The 25,186-nt window shown below is 37.0% G+C and overlaps 1 protein-coding gene across 6 annotated transcripts in view; it reads left to right on the top strand.

Moving 5' to 3' along the window:
* Positions 1 to 25,186, top strand: part of PHACTR4 (phosphatase and actin regulator 4) — a 75,415-nt gene that overhangs the window by 33,470 nt on the left and 16,759 nt on the right. Inside the window, exons 3-7 of one of the 6 annotated variants that reach the window (XM_070404512.1) lie at positions 3,657 to 3,959; positions 17,050 to 17,077; positions 18,057 to 18,233; positions 18,957 to 19,037; positions 24,382 to 24,546. In XM_070404512.1, coding sequence (XP_070260613.1) covers positions 3,951 to 3,959; positions 17,050 to 17,077; positions 18,057 to 18,233; positions 18,957 to 19,037; positions 24,382 to 24,546 — 460 coding nt within the window. In that variant the 5' untranslated portion in view covers positions 3,657 to 3,950. The remainder of the gene's footprint in view (positions 1 to 3,656; positions 3,960 to 17,049; positions 17,078 to 18,056; positions 18,234 to 18,956; positions 19,038 to 24,381; positions 24,547 to 25,186) is intronic. The other 5 variants (XM_070404509.1, XM_070404510.1, XM_070404511.1 and 2 more) reach the window with 5 other exon arrangements.

Here is a 25,186-nt window from a genome sequence, read left to right on the forward strand (position 1 = left end):
TTAGATTAGAATTAGATCATGGGGTACAGAATAGGAAACTGCTCCGCCCCCCAATTATAAATGCAAAAGTTGAAAATTAGTCTCTTACTTGAATATGTACCTGTGTGGCCTTTTAATAATTTCTGTTGGTCAACCTTTCCTAGAGGAAAGTCACTTTTCCCATACCTCCCACTAGAGCTCTCCTCCTTGAGACATCTCACGCAATAAGAAAATAATATGCCGAATTAAGCTGAGAGAGATGTGATTAAAATAGCTAAAAGCTTACTCTTCTAGGTAATCCAATTTATATTGGTACTTTAGCATAAAGCATATTTAAATGAAAATTCTCTTCTGATTGATCTTGTAAACTGTTGACTGAAAATATAAAGCATGTTTTTATGTGAGAGTATGATATGATATGCTTGCCAACAGAAAGTTGTCACTAAAGGTTCTGTGTGCTCAGCTCTTTGTAGGTTACATGCAGTGTTTACAAATAGTTTTTAATAAAATGAGGCTCTGGTTAGAGGGCTTCAAGTGCTGTCTTAATCTAAGCTATACTTCAATTTCTTTACCTGTTAACCTTTATTTGTATAAGGCCTGCTTGCTCTTTCCCTAAATAAAATAGGAAAAGATTCATAATTTTTTATCTAACTCTTCCATTCCTTGAGGCAATGAGCTTGGAGGAAAAGTACTCTAAAAAGAGTATCTTTTATTGGATGACAATTAGAATAGTATATAACGCATGGGAAACTAGAATGAATTCAAGGCTTTGTTAAATTTTAAAGCCATCAATGGGCCAATATCTTCCCCTCTCTCTGCTTGTCTGTTTTTCCAGTTGGCACAAAGTAAATATTTTTGGTCAAGGAACATTTATTGGCTTGGTTACATAGGCAACAGAATTAGCAGTTTTGAGAGAAATCTTGTTGTAAAATACGGACTTCCTTGGGAAATGAATATATCTTTAGGAAGTAAATATTTCCTTGGCCACTTATACAAGAGCTGAAGTGAGTCCTGGCGTTAGAATCAAGAGACTTGTGTTTTAGCCCTGGCTGTAAGCAAGGCATTTAACCTCTTTGACCATCAATTTTCTTTTTTGTAAGGAGTAGGAGATTGAGCCAAATGATCACTAAGAATCTTGTCATTCTTTTAGGTTTTATTGCCACCTTCACAATAACTTAAAATCAGCCTTGAGCCAAGCCAAGATGGACAGTTAAATTTGGTGGGTGGTAAACAGATACCAAGATCCATAAATCTATCTGTTCCACTCTTGTGGTCCTGTCACCATAGATTTTACAATGCTGTTTCTGGGGTGTGTGTGTGTGTGTGTGTGTGTGTGTGTGATTTACCTGATTTAAACTTATTGACAGTAATATTTTTGTCTGGACTGTTCCATCTGCTTGATGTTTCTGTGCACCAACCCTTATTGTGTTCACACTTCCCCCTTGGCCTGTGTCTTCCAATTTGCTCTTTGGATTCATGATGCAGAAATGTCATCTTCCGTTTCTGACTAACCTCTTTGTAATGACTAAGTTTTTTGTCATGTACTTTAATCTGGCTGCTCTTAACCTGGCCTGTCCTGTATGACTTTTTTTTTCCTGTAAGAACTGTGATAATTATTGCTTGCATTTATTGGGAGCTTTTCATGTGCCAGGGACATTACAGAGGGCTTTTTAAAAAATATTATTTTTATTGATTTCAAAGAGGAAGGGAAAGGGAGAGAGAGATAGAAACATCACTGATGAGAGAAAATCATTGATAGGCTGCCTCCTGTATGCCCCCTTCTGGGGATCGAGCCTGCAACCCAGGCATGTGCCCTTGACCAGAATTGAACCTGGGACCCTCCAGTCCGCAGGCCGACACCCTATCCACTGAGCCAAACCAGCCAGGGCTCAAAGAGCTTTTTTTAAATGTTCATGTCATTTCATCCCTATAACTGCCCTGTACTGTTTAGTATTGTATTGCCCATTTTACAAATTAGAAAATTGAGGCTTAGAGAGGTGTGAAGTAACTTGCCCAGGTACTAGTGTTACCACCAAGTAATAGATTTGAAATTAAAATTTCATTTGCCTCCAAAGCTCATCCTCTTAAGCAATATGCTGTGTTATCTTCATGATGATGGTGGTGATGTGATGATAACTATAATATGTTAAGTACCTACTGGGTACTGGGCAATTTATTTGCCCCCTTCTGCCTCCCCCATTTTACAGTAGTGGAAACTGTTATTGCATATGTTACACTTTTAGGCTAATATATTTATTATTATAAGTGCCAGAGTTAGAAGGTATTAGAAATTCTTACATTGGAGCATTCTTTCAATTTATTTTTCCTTTTACTCTCTTTCCTATTTTAATGGTCAATATCATACTGTTTTTCTAACTACTGTCAGTATTAACAATTAAATGTTGGCTGAGTATTTCTTCACTTTCTTTCCTTACTGATGCCTTAGCATTGTCATTTTCTCATTTGCTACCTTTGCTTTTTTTTTTTTCTGTATCAAAGCAGATAATGGGGATAAGACAATGGGGGTGGGGGAGAGAAGCTACCTAAGAAAAGGCAAAAGGAAAGCCCAGGTACTAGAAATCTTCCTGTGATCTCAGTTTGGAAAACAAGGATTTAAACTAAAAGCTCTGTGTTTTGGGGTAGCTGTTATTTGTTGAAGGAATATTAGGGCTTCAGCACTTAAAAAGTTGGTGACATAAGCACGGGATTTGACCTCACTAGCTTTAGTTTTCTTATCTGATAATAGAGCAAATCATATATTCTTCACAACACATGGTTAGTTGTGATGATGATGAAATGAAATAACCTACGTAAAACTCCTTAATATAATGCTCAAATTGTTAGTTCCCCATTTCATCTTCAAGTGTTAGTGAAATAATCCAGAGCATGTGACCAAACACTGGTAAGTTTGTGTTATGTGTGGCTTTTTTACATTTAGAAAATTTAGTGTTAGCATACACAGGCATGTATGTAAATAAAAATTCATCATGTTGTATTCTTAATGCTGTCTATATGTAAATTATATCAATGAAAATGAAATATCAGTATGTAAACTGGACTTTTGGTTGCTACTTGTGGTTAGCTGATATGTCCATGTATTATACCAAAAATGTGGGACTACTCCTTTGTATTCCCCAAGATCAAATATGTTATTGAGCTATGGCAAACAAGACAAATATTGTATAATACCTTCCAAATATTTATATCAAGTTTACTATCTTAGTAAGCAAAGTGTTCAGAAACATTTCTTCTTATTTTTAGAAAAAGTATATTCAATCCTAAAATAACATTCCTAATGTTATTAATTCCCAGTATGTAGATCTTTTTCTGATTTGGATATGCCACTCAGAGGTAGAAATACAATTTTAGAGCAAGCAGGGAAATGTGAGAACAGTCTGATCCTTTTTAAGCAAGCCTGTATCTAAAACATACCTTTGAATGGATGTCTGCTCCCATTAGCCTGCTATGCATAACCCTGATAGTTTTTTGTGTGCTTAAATTTATAAGTTCTTTGGTAGGCTCTTGCGTAAGCTCCCATTCTTCTGTGTCTCAAGTCTGGAGAGCAGGAACCAAGCTCAGTATCAGGAAAAGTAGGTGTGGACTCTTAGGGCTTGCCGCTCAGCAGCCAGAATGTGGTTGGCAGTCTCCTCCCCTTCCTGCACTTCTGCTCTTCACAGTGTGCACCCTGGAATGACAGGCATTCCTGTGTGAAGAGAGCCAGCGTGAAGACGTTTTTATAAGAACCTCCAGTGCCCAGGCCGGGATACAGGGAAAGAGAAACTCCGGCAGATTGACCTCATGCCATTTCCTGATGTTTGGCAGTGACACTGAGAGAGGAGTGCACGTCCCCTCCTTATGTGGATTTATCTTTTAAGAAAAGTTCGCTTTGGTCCGGGACAGTTTGTTGTCGTGAGATACATCAGACAATATAATCATGGGGCAAGCCGATGTCTCCAGACCGGTAAATCCAGATGCAATTGGTGAGTAATAAAAGGCAAAGAAATAAAATCTTGACAGACAAGGCAGATCTACAGGTGAAGTGGAATGTTTTAAAGGGATTTGAATGTAAGGAATTTGACGTTTATAACTTTGGACATTTATAACTTTGTGAAGAATAAATGAAAACATACCAGTTATTTTTCACTTAGTTGTATTAATCTACCACACATAGTTTTGTTTTACTTGGTCCCTTTGGAGTTTTTTTAATCTATAATATTGGTAGGAAACCATCTGTTAATTTCTTGACTTTGCAGAAGATAAGTGCTATAAGAAACTCATATTTAGAATTCAGTGGTGTTTTACTAGTATTTTACAGGGCTTGGGCAATTGATAGGTATATATGGTGTAAAACTAGACCTGTTGACTTCTATAAACAGGACCATTTTAAAGAGTTGATTTAATTTTTTAGACTGATTTATACAATTTCCAAATAAGTCTCGGGCTTTTTCCATTGTGCTGGTGTTTCCATTTCTCATGAGGCAATACTTTGGTATAAATATTTCTGAAGTCAGTACTTTACATTTGAAGTGTTGTTCTCTCAGAGATAGCTAGAGATCAGGCTGATGATTGGGAGTGTAGCTCAGAGTTTCAGAGCTTTTAAGTGAAGTGGAAGTCCATTGTTACTGAAGACTTATTTTTCCAAACTTCTGAGGTTTTGTATAAGATGAAGATAGAAAGGAGGGAAAATAATTTTAAATGGATATTCATTAAAGGGTTGTTAAATATAAGCACAGTGGAGGAAATCCTGTGAATCATTTCTTGACATTAATCTATTTTTTAAAAAGATGTATACCTTTTTTTTTTTTTTTTTTTACACTTAGGAAGCAGCAGAAAACATGTTCAGTCCTAGGTTGCCTTTTTTTTCCTTCAAAAATGAAAAATGTGGTTGACTTTAAAGAAAAGTATAAGAGAGTGGGAACACAGATGAACACTCCCAAGTGTCTCATGATTTAATGTGATTTAGTTTCTAAAGGTAAGTTTTCTCCTGAGAACTTGCCAGATGAAATTCCTACAAAGTATTTCTCGTGTTTTACTGAATCCGAGGCACACGGATTGCAAAGTGAGTCATTTAATAATAGATTTTTAACACTGAAGTCAGGACTTGACTCACTTTACCTTCCTTGATCACCAGGGCTAGGTCCATATCAATTCACTTACTCAAAAAAAAGTTTTATAAATAGAGAAAGTTGTAGAAAAGAGTATAAAGGACTCTCTGAGGCCACTACCCAGCTTTAGAAATGAAATCTAAACCAGAGATATGTCCCACCCTATCTTACCCCTTTCTCTATGTCCACATTCACTTACGATGACATTTTGAGCCTTTGCTCTCAGAGGTAACCACTCTCCAGAATGTGGTGATAGTAGGCCCAGCCGTTGTGGCTCAGTTATTGAGCATCAGCCTGTGAACCAGGAGGTCATGGTTTGATTCCTGGTCAGGGCATATGCCCTGGTTATGGGCTCGATCCCCAGTGTGGGATGTACAGGAGGCAACCGATAATGATTCTCTCTCATCATTGATGTTTCTATTTCTCTCTCCCTCTCCCTTCCTCTCTGAAATCAATAAAAATATATTAAAAAAAAAAAAAGAATTTGGTGAGAATAGTTTTGGGCCACTAAATTCTCTTGTGGCTTCAAAGATTAGTTTTTTATTTACAAATATAATAAGGACCTAAATAATGCTAGGCATTTATTTATGAGATGGAAATAAGAATGTTTGAAAAGCAAGAAATGGGTAAGCAGGTATAACTTAATGATGGGTGGTGATATTTATGAAGAAAGCCCATCTAACATCTATATTCTACACAAAAAAATTCATTTGAGTAGATAAAGTTTGATATTTCTTATGCTTCTAAAGAAAAATGAGAATCAAATTCATAGATTTTTCTAACTACCAAGTATCCCTAATAAGAGACTGCTAAAGAAGAAATAGAAATCACTCAAGTATCTAACAAAAAGTTTTATATTCTCTCTAGATTTAATTTGGGGAGTTTTATTTCCTATTACCTACATAATTTCTAGGTGACTATAAGCTATTTTAATGGACAGGCTCTGTTTATATTATTTATAATTTAGAATGTATTCTATTCGAGCAAATCAGGATTGGGGCATGAAGGATTAACATTGACAACTTTGGGGACTTATATCATTGTTTTAAAGGCTTTTACCAAACATAACAATTTTTAATGAAATTCAAAAAGCATTTCAGTGGGTGAGGGGTCTGAAAAGTCTTATCAGATTCTTTGAAATGATGCATGTCCAAAGTGAATTAAGACATAAATAATTTTTTAATATTTCTGGGCCAATAATATGGTAATAGGTTTTGAACTTTAAAATTGATAGTACTAGTTTTGGGCAAACCAAGTGATGTAAAATAAGTTACTGAATATATTGAATTAATTTATTATTTTTAAGGCACTGTGAATATAATAGTAAACCATGTATAGGTATAACTCATATCTAGTTGAGAATTTAAATAATTAAATTCAAAATATTAATACATTTGTTTAAGATAAACATACTTCTTTTTCTAAGTTAGTTGACTCCCTTGACTTATGATGGATGTCCAGAGCTATTAACCAAAAAGAGCCTGCTTTCAAACAAATAATCTTTGTCTGAGACTCATATGCAAATTTATGAGCTGTCAATACCCAACTAAAGTTTTTACCATAGGATCTAACAACTGGTGAACTAATTGAGTATTCGACTGCTGAGTAGGAATTTATGCTGTAGTGTCCATTCAAGGAAATAAGTAGTCATCCTCAGAAGTTCATATTTTAAAAATTATCCTTAAGTGAAATATGTCCATAGGAGAAAGTCTGTAGATTTACTCAGATAAAACTTTCAGCCCAGCCAGCGAGGCTTAGGGGTTGAGCGTTGACCTATGAACCAAGAGGTCATGGTTCGATTCTGGTCAGGGTATATGCCTGGGTTGCGGGCTCAATCCTCATTTGGGGCATGCAGGAGGCAACGATCAATGATTCTCTCGTCATTGATGTTTCTCTCTCTCTCTCTCCCTTCCTCACTAAAATCAATAAAAATGTATTTTTAAAAACTTTCAAATAATTCTTCGTAGTTCTTGATCAACATAAAAGCTGTTTCTGTATTTACTAGAATTCTTTACTTAGTATCATATTAAAACAACCAGTGCACATGTCCTTAAATTAGGCACAAGGCCAAAGAATTTTAATAACTTCTCCCCAACCATTTAGTCTGGAACTTTCTTTCTCTTTGCCTTCCATTTCCTATCTCTAGCTTTTTTCTTCTCTTTTGACTCTTCACATACCTTTTATTAATTAGCCTCTTTTTTTTTTTTTTTGCTTTTCTTTTACATAGGAATTGTTTTAAAAGATACTGTATTATAATATTTCCACTTACATTCTTTTTTCCATTGTCACTTGATTCATTTTGCTCTAAAATCTGTACATGATAATGGGAGTAGTTCTGGGAATGGTGATTTCAAAATGTATCATTCTTTCGAGGCAAAATTAGTAAGGAGACTGCTGGATGAATAACAGTATTAACATAGGAATAAATAGTAGATGGGTTAATTAAAAATAAACTTCATAGGACTTTAAAGAAAAACACTTGGCATTATTTAGTCATCAAAGGTATTGGAGACATATCTCATATCTATATAGGTCTAACAATAAATGCTTTCTTCTAAGAAAGAAGGAACAGGCATACTTTCTGCATAAAATCCAGGAATGAGGAGGAAGCGATAGTATAGGAGTCTGTCGTGGACTCCTTATAGAATTTTCTGTTTTTTGAATGTGGAATAGCAATAAAAAATTATTGCCCACTCTTTCTGCTCCATTGGATTTTCTGAATAATCTATTGTCACAAGAATGTATCCTTCTTTCTTCTTGCAAGTAAAACTTTGGAAAGTTTAAGGGTTTTTTTGTTTTGTTTTTAATGAGAGAATATATTATATTCTATCACCTCACCACCAAAACTTCCTCTCGCTCTGACCAGTGTGGCTCAGTTGATTGGAGTGTCATCCTGTACACCAAAAGGTGGTGGGTTCAATTACCAGTCAGGGCACATACCCAGGTTTCAGGTTCAATCCCTGGTGGGGGCTCGTGCAGGAGGCAACCCATTGATGTTTCTCTCTCCCTCTCTCTTCCTTTCTCTCTCTCTAAAATCAATTTAAAAAGAAAAAAAACCCACCTTCCTATTAACTTGGAATTGTTATAAAAAAAAGTATATATATCACCCTAGCTGGATTTGCTCAGTGGATAGAGCATTGGCCTGCGGACTGAAGGGTCCCAGGTTCGATTCCGATCAAGGGCACATGCCCTGGTTGCGGGCTCGATCCCCAGTAGGAGGCGTGCAGGAGGCAGCCAATCAATGATTCTCTCTCATCATTGATGTTTCTGCCTCTCTTTCCCGCTCCCTTTGTCTCTGGAATCAATAAAAAATATATATTTTTTAAAAGTGTATATATCAAGTTGCCAAGGGCGAAGCAGCATCACTTCTTGATGCAATTATGGTCAGAAAACTGTTTTCCCAGAGTTTGAATCTCAGGACTATTTATACCTGCAAGGACATTACATACTAGTAGAAAGAACTTCTCCCTGACTATCAATTCTATTTCCCAAAGGTCAGAACTATGCAATACTTCCAAGGAAAGTTATGGACCTGCACTAGACAAAGCCTGCTTTGTTCATTAGTGACAGCTTTTGCTTTCTTTAATTCTGTTGCAGTTTTCTAAAACAGTTCTTTAAATCCAATAATAATCTTTTTTTAGAAGGCATAAGTGAGTAAGTACAATATTGTAAATACTGTAAATTAATGTTTTCCATTTACAAAGTTCTGATGCTGTTAAAATGCTTGTGTAAAAGCAAGATCTGTTACAAGCTAGATGGACATAAAAGATAAATAAACAGATGAAACTATTAGATTATAAATAGAAGGAAACACAATATATGTAAGTCAAATAATTATGCTGTACACCTTAAACTTAAAAAAAAAAGAAATTGGCACCTCTTGATAATGGAGTAAGTATCTTGTTGCAAAAAACTATAGATTTTAAAATTTTGGACAAATAACTGATTATAATAGAAGTTTCATGGGTAAAATGAAACTTTATACACTTTAAATCTAGATTTTTTTAAAACCCGATAAGGTATAAGAAGTAGAGGTAGAATTAAGACTCAGTAATTTTGTTGGTAATCACCAAACCTAGTTGACAGGGAGAAGGTAGTGAAGGCTATGTTGAAAAGTAAATTTTCTATGGACTCCCAATTGCCTGTACCTTACCTTGCCTTCCAACGTGGTTGATTAAGAATTGGTTGTAATATGGATTCTAAAATGAACACTGTCTTTGACCTAGGGTTTATTGTTGAACTCTGTTTTATCCCTTATCTCTAGAAAGTAAAGTAGGTATAATAATGTATCTATAGCAAATAATTAATGATAACTTTATTGAGGATGAAAAATGCTAAGTAAATTTTAATAATACTATACATTTATTTTAAAATCACCCTAGAAATTCACCTGGAACAACTAAACTTAAACTAAAAAACTTGAATTAAATGTTGGCCATAAAAACTTGGGAGTTGAAGAAAGAAACTACTAAAACTCTGCATGATACATAATTTAGAAACAAGACTATGAAATGTGAGGTGCTACAACTTGAATGAGGGAGTAAAGTAGTTTAAATATCAGGGCATAGTTTCAGGGTATTACTCAAACTGGAAACTCCAAACTCTGATTTGATTAGTTATCTTCCTCTCCCAACAACCGCCCCCTCCAGAAAACATCAAGACCTCCAACTCTGTGAATTGCTTTCCTAGTTGCCTGCAGCTGCATGACTCAAAGAAAAAGATGTTTTCTTTGGAACACACAATCATAAAACTAAAGCCAGCATCCTACACCCTGTTTTCTGTCAAACAAAAGGAAACTTGGAGGGAAACTACCTTGTGTTGGCTCTCACAGAAAGAATGGGGTCATAAAGCCATTTTAAACTTCATAATTAGTTTAAACAGAAATAATGGAATACCCAAATGTGACTCCAAGCTTGTATTTCTTGTCAAATTGGAAATGGGAGGGAGATGGTCATAAAATCAGAATTATTGAAAACAAGTGGTTCATGTACAAATTTGCCTAAGAACAGTTTCAAATTCACATCTCTTATGAGTATATTAGAGGCCCAGTGCACAAATTTGTGCACAAGTGGGATCCAGCGGGCCCACCCCGATGGGGGCCCATTAGGGGCGGAGCTGGCCAGGGGGAGGGGCCGCGAGAGGGCACCAGGGTATGTCTGGCCCATCATTCAGTCTGGATCAGCCAGACCCCAGCAGCAAGCTAACCTACCGGTCGGAGCATCTGCCCCCTGGTGGTTAGTGCCCATCATAGCAAGCGGTTGAACGGCCTTAGCATATCATTAGCATATTACGCTTTGATTGGTTGAACAGACGACCAGACACTTAGCATATTAGGCTTTTATTATATAGGATAACAAATCCGAGGTATAATTGTATCAAAAATAAAAAAAGAGGGATGATTTGTAGTTACATGAATATACTTTTTGTCGTATAATTTGTTGATTTGTTAGTTTCTCTTTCTATTGCAGTTTTCTAAGTGATGGAATTGAATTTTCTTCGTATCAGACAAAGATTTATAGTCAGAAACCTGAACTAGTGTACCAGTTTTAATAGATCCAAGAACGCTCCAGAGATTAGTGACTTCAGTTAGATGTAGTCAGCCCCTGCCCTCAGGATTTATGCATACTTTCAAACCCTTCATTCTATAGCTGGAAAGTTACAGCTGGTGAATTTAGATGACTTTTAAATTTGGTTTCTGACTTCTTTAGCACAAGATTGTACTCATGGCAAACAAGGGTGGTATACTTAAAGAATACAGGACTAGAAGGTGTCGTTTGGGTAATCCAAATCTGCTCACTTTAACATGTGTCACTACTTTAAATACCAAAAAAATATATCCTTGAGTAGTTTAATTTGCTTACTGTTTCAGACTATGATTTTTATGTGGTAAATAATTTTTTTTTTTTTGGAAGCTTAATGTGTAGAATGAATTATTTTCTTTTGTGTATTTATGTATATGCTGGACTTCATTTATTAACTGTGATGGTTTGAAGGCTCTCACTTCCCATTGTAAAAAGTAAATGTTTTTTTCCAATTATAAAAGCCATACATGTTTATTGTTAAAAAATATATAGGAAGCTAGCAAGAAGAAACACAAGTCTCTCATAATCCTACCATTACAATATATTTACATTTTTAACAAAAATTAGCATAGTTTAAATAATCTGATATGTAATTTACATATATATTTATATTCTACTTTTAATCTAGGATTATTACTCTAGAAATCATTTTAATGATTTATTACTTTATATTAATTTTCCCCCTTTTTTTGTTTTTGGTTACTCCTTATCCAAGAATATTTTTTCCATTGACTTTTAGAGGGAGTAATAGGGAGAGGGGGGAGAGAGAAACATAGATAGGAGAGAGACACATCAATTGGTTGCCTCCCGAACTCACCCTGACCAGGGCCAGGGAGTGAACCTGTAACTCAGGTATGTGCCTTTGCCAGGAATCAAACCCAAGACCCTCTGGTGCTCAGGCCAACACTCTAACCGCTGAGACACACCAGCCAGGGCTGTTTTATATAAAATTTTCAGTTTATTTATTCATATACCTATTATTGTACATTCAACTCATCCCCAATGATTTACCACCCTAAATAGCACTATCAGAAGTAACATCTTTGAGAAGCTTTTATTAGAAAAAATAGTCATATAATTTATATAGAGTTGGAATTAAAATTTTGAAAAAATATGTGCATGACCCTAGCCACTATTGTAGTTATAAGTAATACCTAGTTAGATAACAAAGAAGATATGCCCAAATGGAATTCAATAGTGAGAGACCAATACCTGTTTCATAGACTCTTCAAAGTTGGATTTAGGCAGACTGCTGAGTAGGTCTTTCCTATGAATTTTACCATTAGTCTACTTTCAGTCTGCTACCTTTCCTTCTTGAAAATACTCTTGGATTGAAGTAGGGAAGGCTTGACTGGCTGCCTCCCCACTGTCATTTAGTTATTTGGAGGTCCTACCCTTCCCATGTAGGACATTTGTTAGAATCAAGTTTTTGTGATTTCCCTTCGGTGTCAGCATAATGGATTGAGTGTGAAAAGAAAAGATGATTTACTTCTTTCCCATTTCATTAGGAATGCTTAATCTGCGTCTCTTTCTTTATTATTATTTTTTTCTGATATCTTTCATGCATGAGAACACTCTCATGATTCAGAATTTCTTTCTTTTTTTTTTTTTTTAAATATATTTTATTGATTTTCCACAGAGAGGAAGGGAGAGAGACAGAGAGCCAGAAACATCGATGAGAGAGAAACATCGATCAGCTGCCCCCTGCACATCTCCCACCGGGGATGTGCCCGCAACCCAGGCACATGCCCCCGACCGGAATCGAACCCGGGACCCCCCAGTCCGAAGGCCGACGCTCCATCCACTGAGCCAAACCGGCTTCGGCCAGAATTTCTTTCTTTCAGGAGGCACCTACCTAAGCAAAAAATGTGTGGGAAGAATTTTATCAACACTTTATTTTAATTAGTTATAGGTGTTGCTCTTGAATAATGGCTAAAAGTTGAGTTTCCAGAGCCCTCCCAGACTAGTCTCCACCAAAAATGCCTAATGGTATGACTTCAGATTTCTTTCCCATGTATGTTATCAACAACATAAAGATCTGCATCCCATTTCTATCACTTATGCTATGTGCAAATAGAAAGCATCTAAAAAATGAAGCATACAAAGAAAAGCAGTCCATGGGCGGGGGGGGGGCGGCGGGGGGGGAACGAACCAAATGACAGTATGAAGTGTTGAAGTTAAACAAAAAAACCTCAACTCCCAACTTGAAATGAAAATACCATACCCAGTACAAATATCCTTCAAGAATGATTAACTGAAATTATCCTAGTTGGAAACATAGAATTGCAGAAAGAAATGAAGAGTATCTGAAAAAGCAAGTATGTAGGAAATATAAAATAATATTGTTTGTTAAAACAACAATAATTTCTGTTTTATTGTTATGTATATGTAGTAAAACATGAGTATTTACACAAAGAGCAAATAGAGTTGAAATGTTGTAAAATTCTTGCAATAAGTAGTAAACATACTAACTTAATGTAGATGGTAACCAGTTAAGAATGAACAGGCCCTGGCCAAGTAAATCAGTTTATTAGAGCATCATCCCATATGCTCAGTGTCCAATATGCCAAAGAAGCAACCAATGAATGCATAAATAAATGGAACAACAAATTAATGTTCTCTCTCTCTCTCTCTCTCTCTCTCTCCACTCCTTTCCCTCCCCCTTCCTCTCTCTAAAATCAATTTTAAAACAATAAATGCACAGAGCAAGACAAATAGAAAATAGAGCAAAATGGTAGACTTAAGCCCAATTGTGTCAGTAAATACATTAACTATAAATGGATTAAACTCTAAAAGACACAATTGTCAAACTAAATAGAAAAACAAAATCAAGGCAAAAGTGTTATTAGAGTGATATGGGGCATTTCATGATAAATGGATCTATTCAACAGGAAGATATAACTCTAAATTTGTATATACCTAATAACATAGCTTTAAAATATATCAAGCAAAAATTAATAGAACTAAAAAGAAGAGACAAATCCACTTTCATTGGTAGAGATGTTAAACATACTTCTCTCAGTAACTGATAGAATAAGCTGACAACAAATCAGAAGGATATTATTTATGCATGATGATTACCCAACTTGACCTAATTGGCATGTATAGAACACTCACTCAGTAATTGCACAGTACACTTTCTTTCCAAGTGCACATGGGACATACTATGTTAAAATAACTGCAAACTTTTATATTGATTTTTTTAAATGTGTTTATTGATTTTTAGAGAGAAAGGAAGGAGGAGAGAGAGAGAGAGAGAAGAGAAAGAGACATTGATGTGAGAGTGAAACCTGCTTGTCTTGTACCTGGGATCAAGCCGGAAATCTGAGCATGTGCCCTAACCGGGAATCCAATCAGCAACCTTTTGGTGCAAGGGACAACACCCAACCAACTGAGCCACACCAGCCAGGACTATATTGTTTATTTTTAATTTAAACTATATCTGAAACTAAGAAACTCAGGGAGCCCCTCACAATCCTGTAGGAATATTGTATATGAGTAAGAAACACTGGAACAATGCCATGGTTTTCTAGTTCATTTTTCATCAACAATGTATTAGGTTACAGGCATGCAGAGAACGTTTGTCTCTGTCTCTTTTAACATGTATCAGGTTTCTAGATAACAATCTGGGATTGGGTTTAACAAACCTGTGTGATCATAAGAATCACTTGTGAAGATATTTTTAAAAAATATGTTTTATTGATTTTAGCAAGAGAGGGAGGGAAAGAGAGGGAGAGAGAGAGAAACATCAGTGTGAGAGAGAAACATCAATCAGATGCCTCCTGCATCCCCTCCCCTATTAGGGATCAGGCCCGCGACCCGGACTCGAACAGGTTACCTTTTGGTGCACAGGATGATGCTCAATCCACTGAGCCACACCCGTGGGGCACCTGTGAAGACTTTTAAAAACAGATGTCTAGTCCTGGCCGGTTTGGCTCAGTGGATAGATAATCAACCTGCAGACTGAAGGGTCTTGGGTTCGATTCTAGTCAAGGATACATGCCCAGGTTGTGGGCTAGATCCCCAGTAGGGGGCATGCAGGAGGCAGCCGATCAATGATTCTCTCTCATCATTGATATTTCTATCTCTCCCTCTCCCTTCCTCTCTGAAAGCAATAAAAATATATTTAAAAGAAAAGAAAACAGCCCTAGCCGGTTTGGCTCAGTGGATAGAGCATCGGACTGCGGACTAAAGGGTCCCAGGTTCGATTCCAGCCAAGGGCACATGCCCGGGTTGTGGGCTCCATACCCAGTAGGGGGCGTGCAGGGGGCAGCCAATTAATGATTCTCCCTCTCATCATGTTTCTCTTTCTCTTCCTCTCCCTTCCTCTCTGAAATCAATAAGTATATATATTTTTTAAAAAAAGAAAGAAAGAAAGAAAGAAAGAAAACAGATTTCTAGGTCCCACCTACCAGAGATTCTGTATTTTGAAATGGTAACTGGGCTGATTCCAAAGTATTTGAACAGATTTGGGAGTCACTGAAATAATGTTCTGCTTGTCATAGGGAGAAGAGGGAGGTGGAGTGAGAAGAACATGAGAATATAAGAATATGAATAACTAGTTCAGGGTTGGGTATGGCTGAATCCCACTGCATGAGGCAAGAGGCATATCCACTTGTAAAAGTTATATAAACATTAAAATTATGTACATTTGCATAAAGCATCAAAGGAAAAAATATTCTTTTTACTGACTATATTCAGTGACTTTTTAAAAAATATTTTTTTTATTGTCTTCAGAGAGGAAGGGAGAGAAGAGGGAGAGAGAGAGAGAGAGAGACATCAACGATGAGAAAGAATCATTGATTGGCTGCCACCTACATGCCACCTACTGAGGATTGAGCCTGCAACCCGGGCATGTGCCCTTGACCGGAATTGAACCCGGGACTCTTCAGTCCACAGGCCAACACTCTAACCACTGAGACAAACCAGCTAGGGCTCAATGACTTTCTTTACATAAAGAAAGAGGAGGGCTCTTCTTAGCAATAGATGTAATAGTGGACACATTCATTTTTTTAATCATAAACTGTTGGTATTTTCCACACATGCTGTACTTTTTTGTATAAACAGCACTTGTTTTTAGTTCATATGCTAGCAGGCATAAATAGATTTAAAAGGATATCATGATTTTATTGTTTTAATATTTAAGAGAAAAGGGAGACATAAATATATTGTTCAATATAATGAAGAATTAAATTGGATTGAACTAAGTTCTACTTTAGAAATGATTAGATATCTGAGAAGACAGTGGGAGCAGGCTAGATTGGCTATATTTCAGTTAAGGACTTTACAGACAGGGACTTTTTTGTGAAGATATTAGCATCTAACATTTCTAAAGCTTTCGTGGTTTTTTTCTTTTGTAAAAGCATCAAATACTACTAATAACCTTTTTTTAAGTATTATTAGTCTGGGTGTTTTTTTGTGGTTGGGTTGTCTTTTTTTAAATCTACCCCATTACTCTTAAGTAAACAAGCATTTTCCTATGTGTCTTTTAGAAGTTTATTCAGTTAGGATATTTAACATTTTAGTCCCTCCTTCCTTCTGCAAGTAAGGTTACAATTTGAGAATGATAAGTTTATGTTACTTAGCTCTATTGTGAAAGGGTTACATTAACATATGTTAAATATTATGCTATGTTGAAGTCTGATTGACATTCCATAATTGGGAGAATATTGTCTTAGTTAAAGCACTAACTCTTGAAAGCAATACCATGTGTTCACTCTTGGGGGTTCATCTCAGGGTACCATTGAGGGGGAATTGTTATGACAGGAGTTCTAATGTCTCTGGCAACGACACTTTTTAAAATATGGTCCACTTTTACAATCAGATTCCACTGCATTTCATATGGGAGTTAAAGTAGTTGAGACCCAGGATGCCCATAACTAAATCATGCCGCTGGGAAGAAAACAGTCCCTGTCCTCCGTCCTCTTGATCTGCTGTACTTCAGTGACCAGGACCCTATTTGGCCCTGTCATCTGGATACATCAAAATAATGCATCAGCAGCCATTGCTCTAGTCACTCTGGTAATTACGGTTATGGAAATCTGACCTTCATCAGTGGACTTTCCTAGACTCACATCTATCGATTAGAAAAATACTGATTTTGATACTGTTTTTAAAAAAATTAATGCATGTTGATTGTATATTTTCTCTTATGAAAATATATCTACAGTATTAAAAATGAGTTTTAGTGAAGTTATGTCCTTTTCTATCCCCCCAAAAAGTGTTATTTACTCCAGATGGAAACTTTTTTTACAATAAACATATTTACTTATTACATGTGATAATACAGTATGTGGTCCTTGATATATTTCTATGAAGTAAAGGTTCCACTTTAATTTCAGGACTGTTATTCCACATGACTCTCTTTTTTTCTTCTCCTCTAGACTTCTCCAGAGAACCCTGGGACAGTAGGTGGAGTGCAAAACTATATTGTGTTGCCTTCCTGCTTTTTTTGTTGCCTTCCTGCTTTTTAAAAGTATTATTCTTGGCCCAGTCTTGGCTGCTACTTTCTCTGCCACTAAAGCTACCTAACTAAACCCTGCATGTATAGTCAGTATGAGGGACTTATTTATGGTCTTTCATTTCAATCCTGTACATTTATCATGTCAGTTATGTTTCTCGTGAAATCCTTAAAATCAGAGTTGTCCCTAAAACAATATTGTGATAAGCAAACTGGAATTTCACCTCACCTCTACCCCCGTCCCCCCCCCAAACAAAAATAAAAATAAAAATCCTTCCATTTTAAACCACTATCCTTCTATGCCCCTGCCCCCCCCCACCTCAGTCCCCTTACAGTGCTCCAGATCTCCCTAAGGTCTTGTGAAGGCAGAATACAATCTGAAAAACAGATGTAAGAAAGGTGTTAACACTTAATGTGTCACCCCCTCTCTGAACTGTTTATGTCCTGAAAGAGGAGGAGAGGGAGAGGGTAGTGTTTAACAAAGAATAATGACTCACTCACAAATGGTGAAATTCCCTGCTTCAGTGACAGGGGAGATAGTGTGTTAGCTGGGGAAGACCTTCCCTATGCCAAAAGAATGAGAAGACCAACAACAGTAGGCTTCATGGGGCAAGATCTCATGCCTATTGGGAAGACATCCACATTTGTGTGTGTGCCTTTAAGAGATTTTGAGCTGGTTATAATCATCTCATTGAATTTTTGTCCTAAAATGATGTCAACTTGGTTTGGTTCGTTTTCCTCCTCAGTAGTTTTTCTATCATGGATTTTGATGTTTGGTGTCTATGTGATGTCAAGGAGTCCGTCTCTGCATGATTGTTTATCATTGCTGTGATCCTTTCCAACTACAACAGGAAGAAAGGGGCAGGGACAATTTCAAGATTATGCCGAAATAACAAATTGGCTATTCTCTTCCCTCTCACCATGCAACAGAAGAAGCAGGCCAGCCCACTGCCGACCCAGGCATGATCATGGACAGTGTGGAAGCAGGAGGAGACATGACGCCTCCCACCAAAAGGAAGAGCAAGTTCTCAGGCTTTGGCAAGATCTTCAAGCCCTGGAAATGGCGGAAAAAAAAAAGTAGTGATAAATTCAAAGAGACATCAGAAGGTGAGATATTAAAATTTACATACTTATATGCATAGCCCATGGACATGGGCAATAGGGTGGTGATGACGTGGGGGGAGAGGGGGAGGGACTGGGAGAAGGGGGATAAAGGGGGGAGGGAAATGGGAGACATCTGTAATACTACCAACAATAAAAATATATATGTGAAAAAATAAGGATTTAGATATATGTTCTGAGTTAAAGAGGTCCTTATTTTGGAAGTTACCTAACTTTTTCATTCCTTTCTCAGGCTTTGATAACCCCCTATTTGAAGAGGGAATTGAATCGTTTAGAATTAAAAACCAAATGGTTACTCACTAAACCTTATATATTATAGCCTCATTCCCAAGTTGAAATATTGATGGGACTAAAGTTTATCAAGTGGTAAATGGAGTTTCTAAACTATAGCAAATCTTAGATGCTTCTTTTTTTCTACTCTGGCCACTTCCTCCCAGAGAAAGTATATTCATAAATACCTTATCATTGAAATTTTAATTTAAAAAGATAAAATTATATAAGGATAGTTCCTTTTTGGAAATACTATTTTCTTAATAACACAGCATATGAAAAAATTGAGTTTTTTATTATAAAGGTAGTTTTCCTGTTCTTTTCTTTCCAGAGACTAGAAAATTGAACCACTTTATACCTTTACCTGTGGAGTTAGAATGCTTAAAGTTAACCTTTAACTGCCACATTTCTGAGTGCTATTTTCCAATTTAATGTTAGTTTTAGAGCGAAAAATATCTATGCGAAAACCGAGAGAAGAGCTGGTTAAAAGAGGGGTTCTGTTGGAAGACTCTGAACAGGGTGAGTTTGCACACAAATGGTATATGCCTGTCTGTATGCTTGGTCTTTGGTTCTGACTAGGTATTTGAATTTTCTTTCATTCTTTTGCCATTGATGGGGGTGGGGGATCAACTTTAAAAACAAAACAAAAACTATTCATACATCTAGAATATGTTTTTTTAAATGTCCATTAAAAAAGAAAGAAAAACTCAATAGGAAAGTCTGCAAACGCATTGAATTCACTAAAGAATCTGTGAAAGCTGGATATATATAAACCTATGTGCAGGCATGTCCAGAACTTTGCATATATCCAACAAAAATGTGTATGCATGTATATCAAGATATGTACAAATATACTTGTAGCAGCAGTATTTACTAACAATAGAGCAAAATTGGAAACAACCCAAATGCCTATAATAGTAAAATATAACGTGATACATTTATAAAATAAAATACTTACACAGCAATGAAAATAAACTACACCTACCCTAACCAGTTTGGCTCAGTGGATAGAGTGTCGGCCTGTGGACTGAAGGGTCCCAGGTTCGATTCCGGTCAAGGGCATGTACCTTGGTTGCGGGCACATCCCCAGGAGGGGGTGTGCAGGAGGTAGCTGATCGATGTTTCTCTCTATCCCTCTCCCTCTCTATAAAAATTCAATAAAATATATTCTTAAAAATAAAAATAAACTGCACCTACATGCTATAATATCAATCTCATAAGTAATATTGAGCAATTAAGTCAGTTATGAAAAAATATGTTGTATTATTTCTGTAAATGTAAAGGAAAAATAGGCAATATTAAACTATGTAGTTTGGAGATGTGCGTTTAACTGGTTAACTATAACTAGAAAAACAAAGGATTGTCAGAGTTAGGAGAGTGATTGCTTTGTGGGAAAAGGAGAGGAATGTTACTAGGCAGAAAAGGAGGTTTCTGGGGTCTGGAAACATTTCTTAATGTCCATGATGATCATACAAGTGTTCTCCTCGTAGTATTTCATTGAAATTTACATTTATGTTCTATGCATTTTTCTCTACTGATATTATACAAAAGATGAAAAAATTAAGTATTAAGATATTTTTATAGAATTAATGCCGTTTCACCTATTTTTTATTTATTTAAGGAAGGCATATATTTTTGTGGGAATGAAAATATCTAATAAATGAAAGATTAAAACATACTAGTAAGTGAGAATAATGGAGTGTTTGGGTTTTTTTGGTTTTTGTTTTTTTGGACAAAATGTCAAATTAGGGGTATAAGTATAAAATTATTTTATTCTAATAATTACCTCCTAATTTCTTTCATTAAAGTCCATTTTCTGGCAGGGGTAGAGGACAACTATTCACCTTTCAGTCCATGTCTAAATTATCTGGCTGTGATCTTTACCTCTGAAATTGAGTGAAGGATCGTTGGAGCACACATTCTCTGTGCCAGCTGCAGTGCTTGGTCGTTGGTTTCTCCAGCCCTTCCTTCCTTCCTTCCTTCCTTCCTTCCTTCCTTCCTTCTTCCTTCCTTCCTTCCTTCCTTTCTCTCTCTTTCTTTTTCCTTCTCTTTCTTTTCCTTTTCTCCCTTTCTTCCTCTCTTTTTTTCTTTCCTCTCTTTATCTATCTATCTCTCTCTCTCTCTCTCTCTCTTTCTTCTACTTTTTTTTGACCAGATTTGTCTCATGCCCATATTGCTGCTCTAATCTTAGTCTGTCGTAAAGACCATGTTCTGGTATTTCAACACTCATTGCTGGTTTAATAATGTCAAGACTTTCTCCAATGTCTGACTCTTACAAAGCGACTTAAGAGTTAAGACTATATAGTACAGTGGTTGCATTTTATTTCTCTTCATTAGAGGTACTTTTTATGAGACAAAAATCTGAAAACCAAGTTTTTAAAATATACCATATCCTTTGGATAAATAGGAGAAAGGAGCCAAACTGATGGCATATTATACTTTTTAGGTTTTGAACTGTGTGAATGTATTGCTTATTCACACAATTTAATTAAATTGTGTATATTGAAGATTTATTATTTCAACCTTATAAAAAGTAAGCAGAGGCCCAGTTGGTATGGCTCAGTGATTGAGCATCAACCTATAAACCAGGAGGTCATGGTTCGAATCCCAGTCGGGGTACATGCCTGGGTTGTGGGCTCAATCCTCAGTGTGGGGCATGTGGAAGGCAGCCAATCAATGATTCTCTCTCATCCTTGATGTTTCTGTCTCTCTCTCTCTCCCTCTCCCTTCCTCTCTAAAATCAATAAAAATATATTTTTTTAAAAAGTAAGCAGAGGAAAGAAGCTTGAAGGAAAAATACTATTAGCATTGGTTACCTCTGGGTGATGAGATGGGAATAATTTTTTTTCTTTCTATTTTTATGAATTTTCTACATGGTTAGTTATGAGCACATGTAGTTTTTGTTTTATCATGCATCTGCTTGTTTTTACAGTAGGACACAAAATCTTCCAGGTCTGTAGGTGTTTAACTAAAATTCTAACCCCTCAGTTGCAGCACCTTTGGCCCTTGTTTTTTTTATAACAGCCATTCCTCACTCCATGCATCTCACCTTTCTTGCTCACTCACCACAAAACCCTGTACATTACTTCTTTCTTATTTTTATTGTTTGTTTTTTGTTAATCCTCACCCAAGGATACTTTTCCCATTGAGTTTTTTTTTTTTTTTTAATATATTTTTATTCATTTCAGAGAAGAAGGGAGAGGAGGAGAGACAGAAACATCAATGATGAAAGAGAATCATTGATCAGCTGCCTCCTGCACACCCCCTACTGGGGATCAAGCCTGCAACCCAGGCATGTGCCCTTGACCGGAACTGAACCCAAGAACCCTCAGTCCTCAGGCCGATGCTCTATCCACTGAGCCAAACCAGCCAGGGCCCCATTGAGTTTTAGAGAGTGGAAGGGGGAAAGGGAGAAGGAGAGGGAGAGGAGAGAGAGAGAGAGAGAGAGAGAGAGAGAAATCAAAACATTGATAGAAGAGAGACACATTGATTGGTTGCCTCCCTTGGAACTGGGAATCAAACCCAAGACCCTTCAGTGTGTGGGGGCGACACTCTAACCACTGATCTACATCAGCCAGGTTTTCACCTTCATTCAGTCTCTTTTTCCCTCTGCTTCCTATTGGCTCTGGTTCAAAGTTGTTTTTGCCTAGGAGCTCAAAGGCCCAATTGATGAATGAATTGCAGCCATTGGACATGATGCCATTATGCCAATCACAAAACTGACCTAAGCTTTATTCTGTAAGAAGAAACTCAGAGATGGACCTCAGAGCCTGACATATAGCCAGTTTAGCCCCAAAGCAGTGTTTGAACCTTAAAGTTCTTTTCATACTTGAATATGGCATTTGGCTTGATTATGGTTTTGACTTGACTATATTTTAAAATACTTAATAGATTTTCTGAGAGGGAGGCCATTCAGAGGCATTAAAGCCAAACACTACTTCTGCTTCATTCTGCTAGCGTTGCAGAAACCCTAAATATAAGAAATTTTACTTAAAAGTAGGCAATCCTGATTAAGTAACTTGGGAGAGAACTGATTGCTTTTACATATATTTTACTAATATGTGCTGAGTAGAAACCAATTAATAATGTGTCTTAGCCTGTCACTATATTACTTTCAAAAGTAGCAGTCTATGTTGGTACTGAAATGATTCATTGCTCTATAGTCCAGAAAGACCTGTTTTTGTTAACGCTGGTCTGAATTAACATAAGTAGTAACTTACTACATTTGCATAATTGTGCTCTTGCCCCTCCCCATTTTTTAAAAAATAAAGTAGTTGTGAGAATCTCAGCTTTAGAAGTACATTTTTATTTGGGGCTCATTTGCCTTAGTCTCTTCACTACTTTTAGCCCAAACTCCACCTCTTATTTAGCCTGCATGAAGAATAACACTGTCTAATAAACGGCACCATCTAGAAAGCATCTAGTTCCAGTCAGCACACTAGCAGCTGAGCAGAGTTTTTAGTCTCCAACCTCAGGTGTGGCGTTTTGGGGTTTTTTTTTAGTTTGCTCCTCCAAAGGAGTATAGAAAAGCCTTAGCAGTAGCTGGGAATGTTTGTCTAATTGCTCCGTGAAGGAATCTTACCTACAATTTTCATAGTGATGAGTGGTCATCCCAAAGCCTTCAGCCTAGTGATGATTCCTGCAGTTTAGTTTGTATTTCATATTTACCTCTGATACATCTGTCAGTTCTACCCCTTGCTCTTGACCCATAATACACACAGGCACCCTCTGCTCCTTCTCACCTATATATTCTAACAGTAGCTCATTAATTGTTTTCCTGTTCAATCACTGTGCAATCCATTCTCCTCACAGCTCTGAGTTAACCTTCTAAAAGGTAGGTCAGATCAGATCTCTCTCCTACTTTAATTCATTAGCTTCCTGTTACCTACAGGAGTCAGTCCGGGCTCTTTTACATGATGTTTGGTATCTTTCATAGCCTGGCTCTTGCTTGCCTCTCCAGTCCTATACATAACTTTTCCTTATATGCATCTATTCTACTGCCAGACTTAACTAGTTGCCAGTTCCCAAAAATGTCAAATAATTTCACATCTTTCTACATGCTGTTCCTTCTTCCTAGATACATTAAAGAATCTATCTCATTATCAGTCTAGTAGATTCCTATCCTTCCTTTAAGACCAAGTTTAGCTATCACTTTCTTGAAGCTTTCCTAACCCCACTCCCACCACAGGATCATTATTTCTTCTTTATTCCTACCACTTCATCCATTATAGCTCTTAATGTTCAATACTGTAATTATATGTATAATAAATCTGTCTTATTCATATAGCAATGCAGCTGGCACATAATAGGCAATCAAATGTCTATTTTAAAAAGGAATTACTTAATTTCCACTACTATAAGGATCCAAATAATAATAAAAATCTATACTAATAAAAGGGTAATATGCTAATTAGACCAGATAGACCAGACATCTTCCGGATGTCCTTCTGGACAAAGCCATGGTGGCAGGGGCCGAGGCAGAGGCGGTTAGGGGCTATCAGGCCTGCAGGGTAGAGCAGTTAGGGGCGATCAGGGCCGGCAGGGGAGCAGTTATGGGTGATCAGGCAGGCAGGCAGAGGCGGTTAGGGGAGATCAGGCAGGCAGAGGAGAGCAATTAGGGGCGATCAGGCCATCAGGGGAGCAGTTAGGGGCTATCAGGCAGGCAGGCAGAGGGTCCCGGATTGGAGACGGTGCAGGTCAGGCTGACGGACACCCGCCCCCGTGCACGAATTTCATGCACCGGGCCTTTAGTAATAATAATAACAACCTAGATCTAAATGATAAACTAAAAGGAAGAGGAGGAAATGGGAGAAGATGACCATGCCAGTTTCATCAGTTTGCCCTTTCCGTTTGGACCTTGCAGATGGTGAGGATCCAGGGAAGTTGAACCATGCCATGTTAAAGAATGGCCACACCACCCCCATTGGGGATGCCAGATCTTCTAGTCCAGTCCCAGTAGAGGAAGAGCCAGAAAGAAAAGCAAGTCTTGGAAAACCTGTTCCAGAAGAGGACCCAAAGAAGCAACTAGGTAAGAAACTGGATTTTTTAGTTTAAGAGCCATGGATTTTGAGAGAGAGAGAGAGAGAGAGAGAGAGAGACTGGCCAGTATGTCAGTGGTTGAGTGTCGACCCATGAACCAAAAGGTCGCTCACTGGTTCAATTCCTGGTCAGGGCACATGCCCAGGTAGCGGGCTCAATCCCCAGTAGAGGCAGTACATCGATGTTTCTCTTTATCTCTCCTTCTCCCTTCCTCTCTCTGTAAAAATCAATTTAAACATTTTTTTAAAAGAGCCATGGGTCATTCTCATTTACCTCAAGGGTTTGCAAGAGCAAGGGGAGAAATAAAACCCAGAGGGAATTCTCTCTAGCAATTCTCCAACTAGTTGTAACTTTAAGTAGAATTTCCCCCTTCTCATTCTTTTATTCACAAAGTATCTATATTTGTGATTCTCAAGGATGGAGGATGTTAAATATCAGATAACTGTAGGACATTTTTAAGGTACACATTTTTCTTCCTCCACCCAAGGTATTCTATCAAATGAGCCTCCTCCTGGCTCTTGTATGACAAATCACTACGATAATAAGTCTCACTTACTGATTTAAAAAGTATCATCTACCTTAAGTATTTTGAGGTTGGGAAACTTGCCTGTCAATTCATCTATAAATTA

Source organism: Myotis yumanensis, unplaced genomic scaffold, assembly GCF_028538775.1.
Source record: "Myotis yumanensis isolate MYYU_CA2020_CCGP unplaced genomic scaffold, mMyoYum1.0.hap1 SCAF_2, whole genome shotgun sequence".
Classification (NCBI taxonomy): Eukaryota; Metazoa; Chordata; class Mammalia; order Chiroptera; family Vespertilionidae; genus Myotis; species Myotis yumanensis.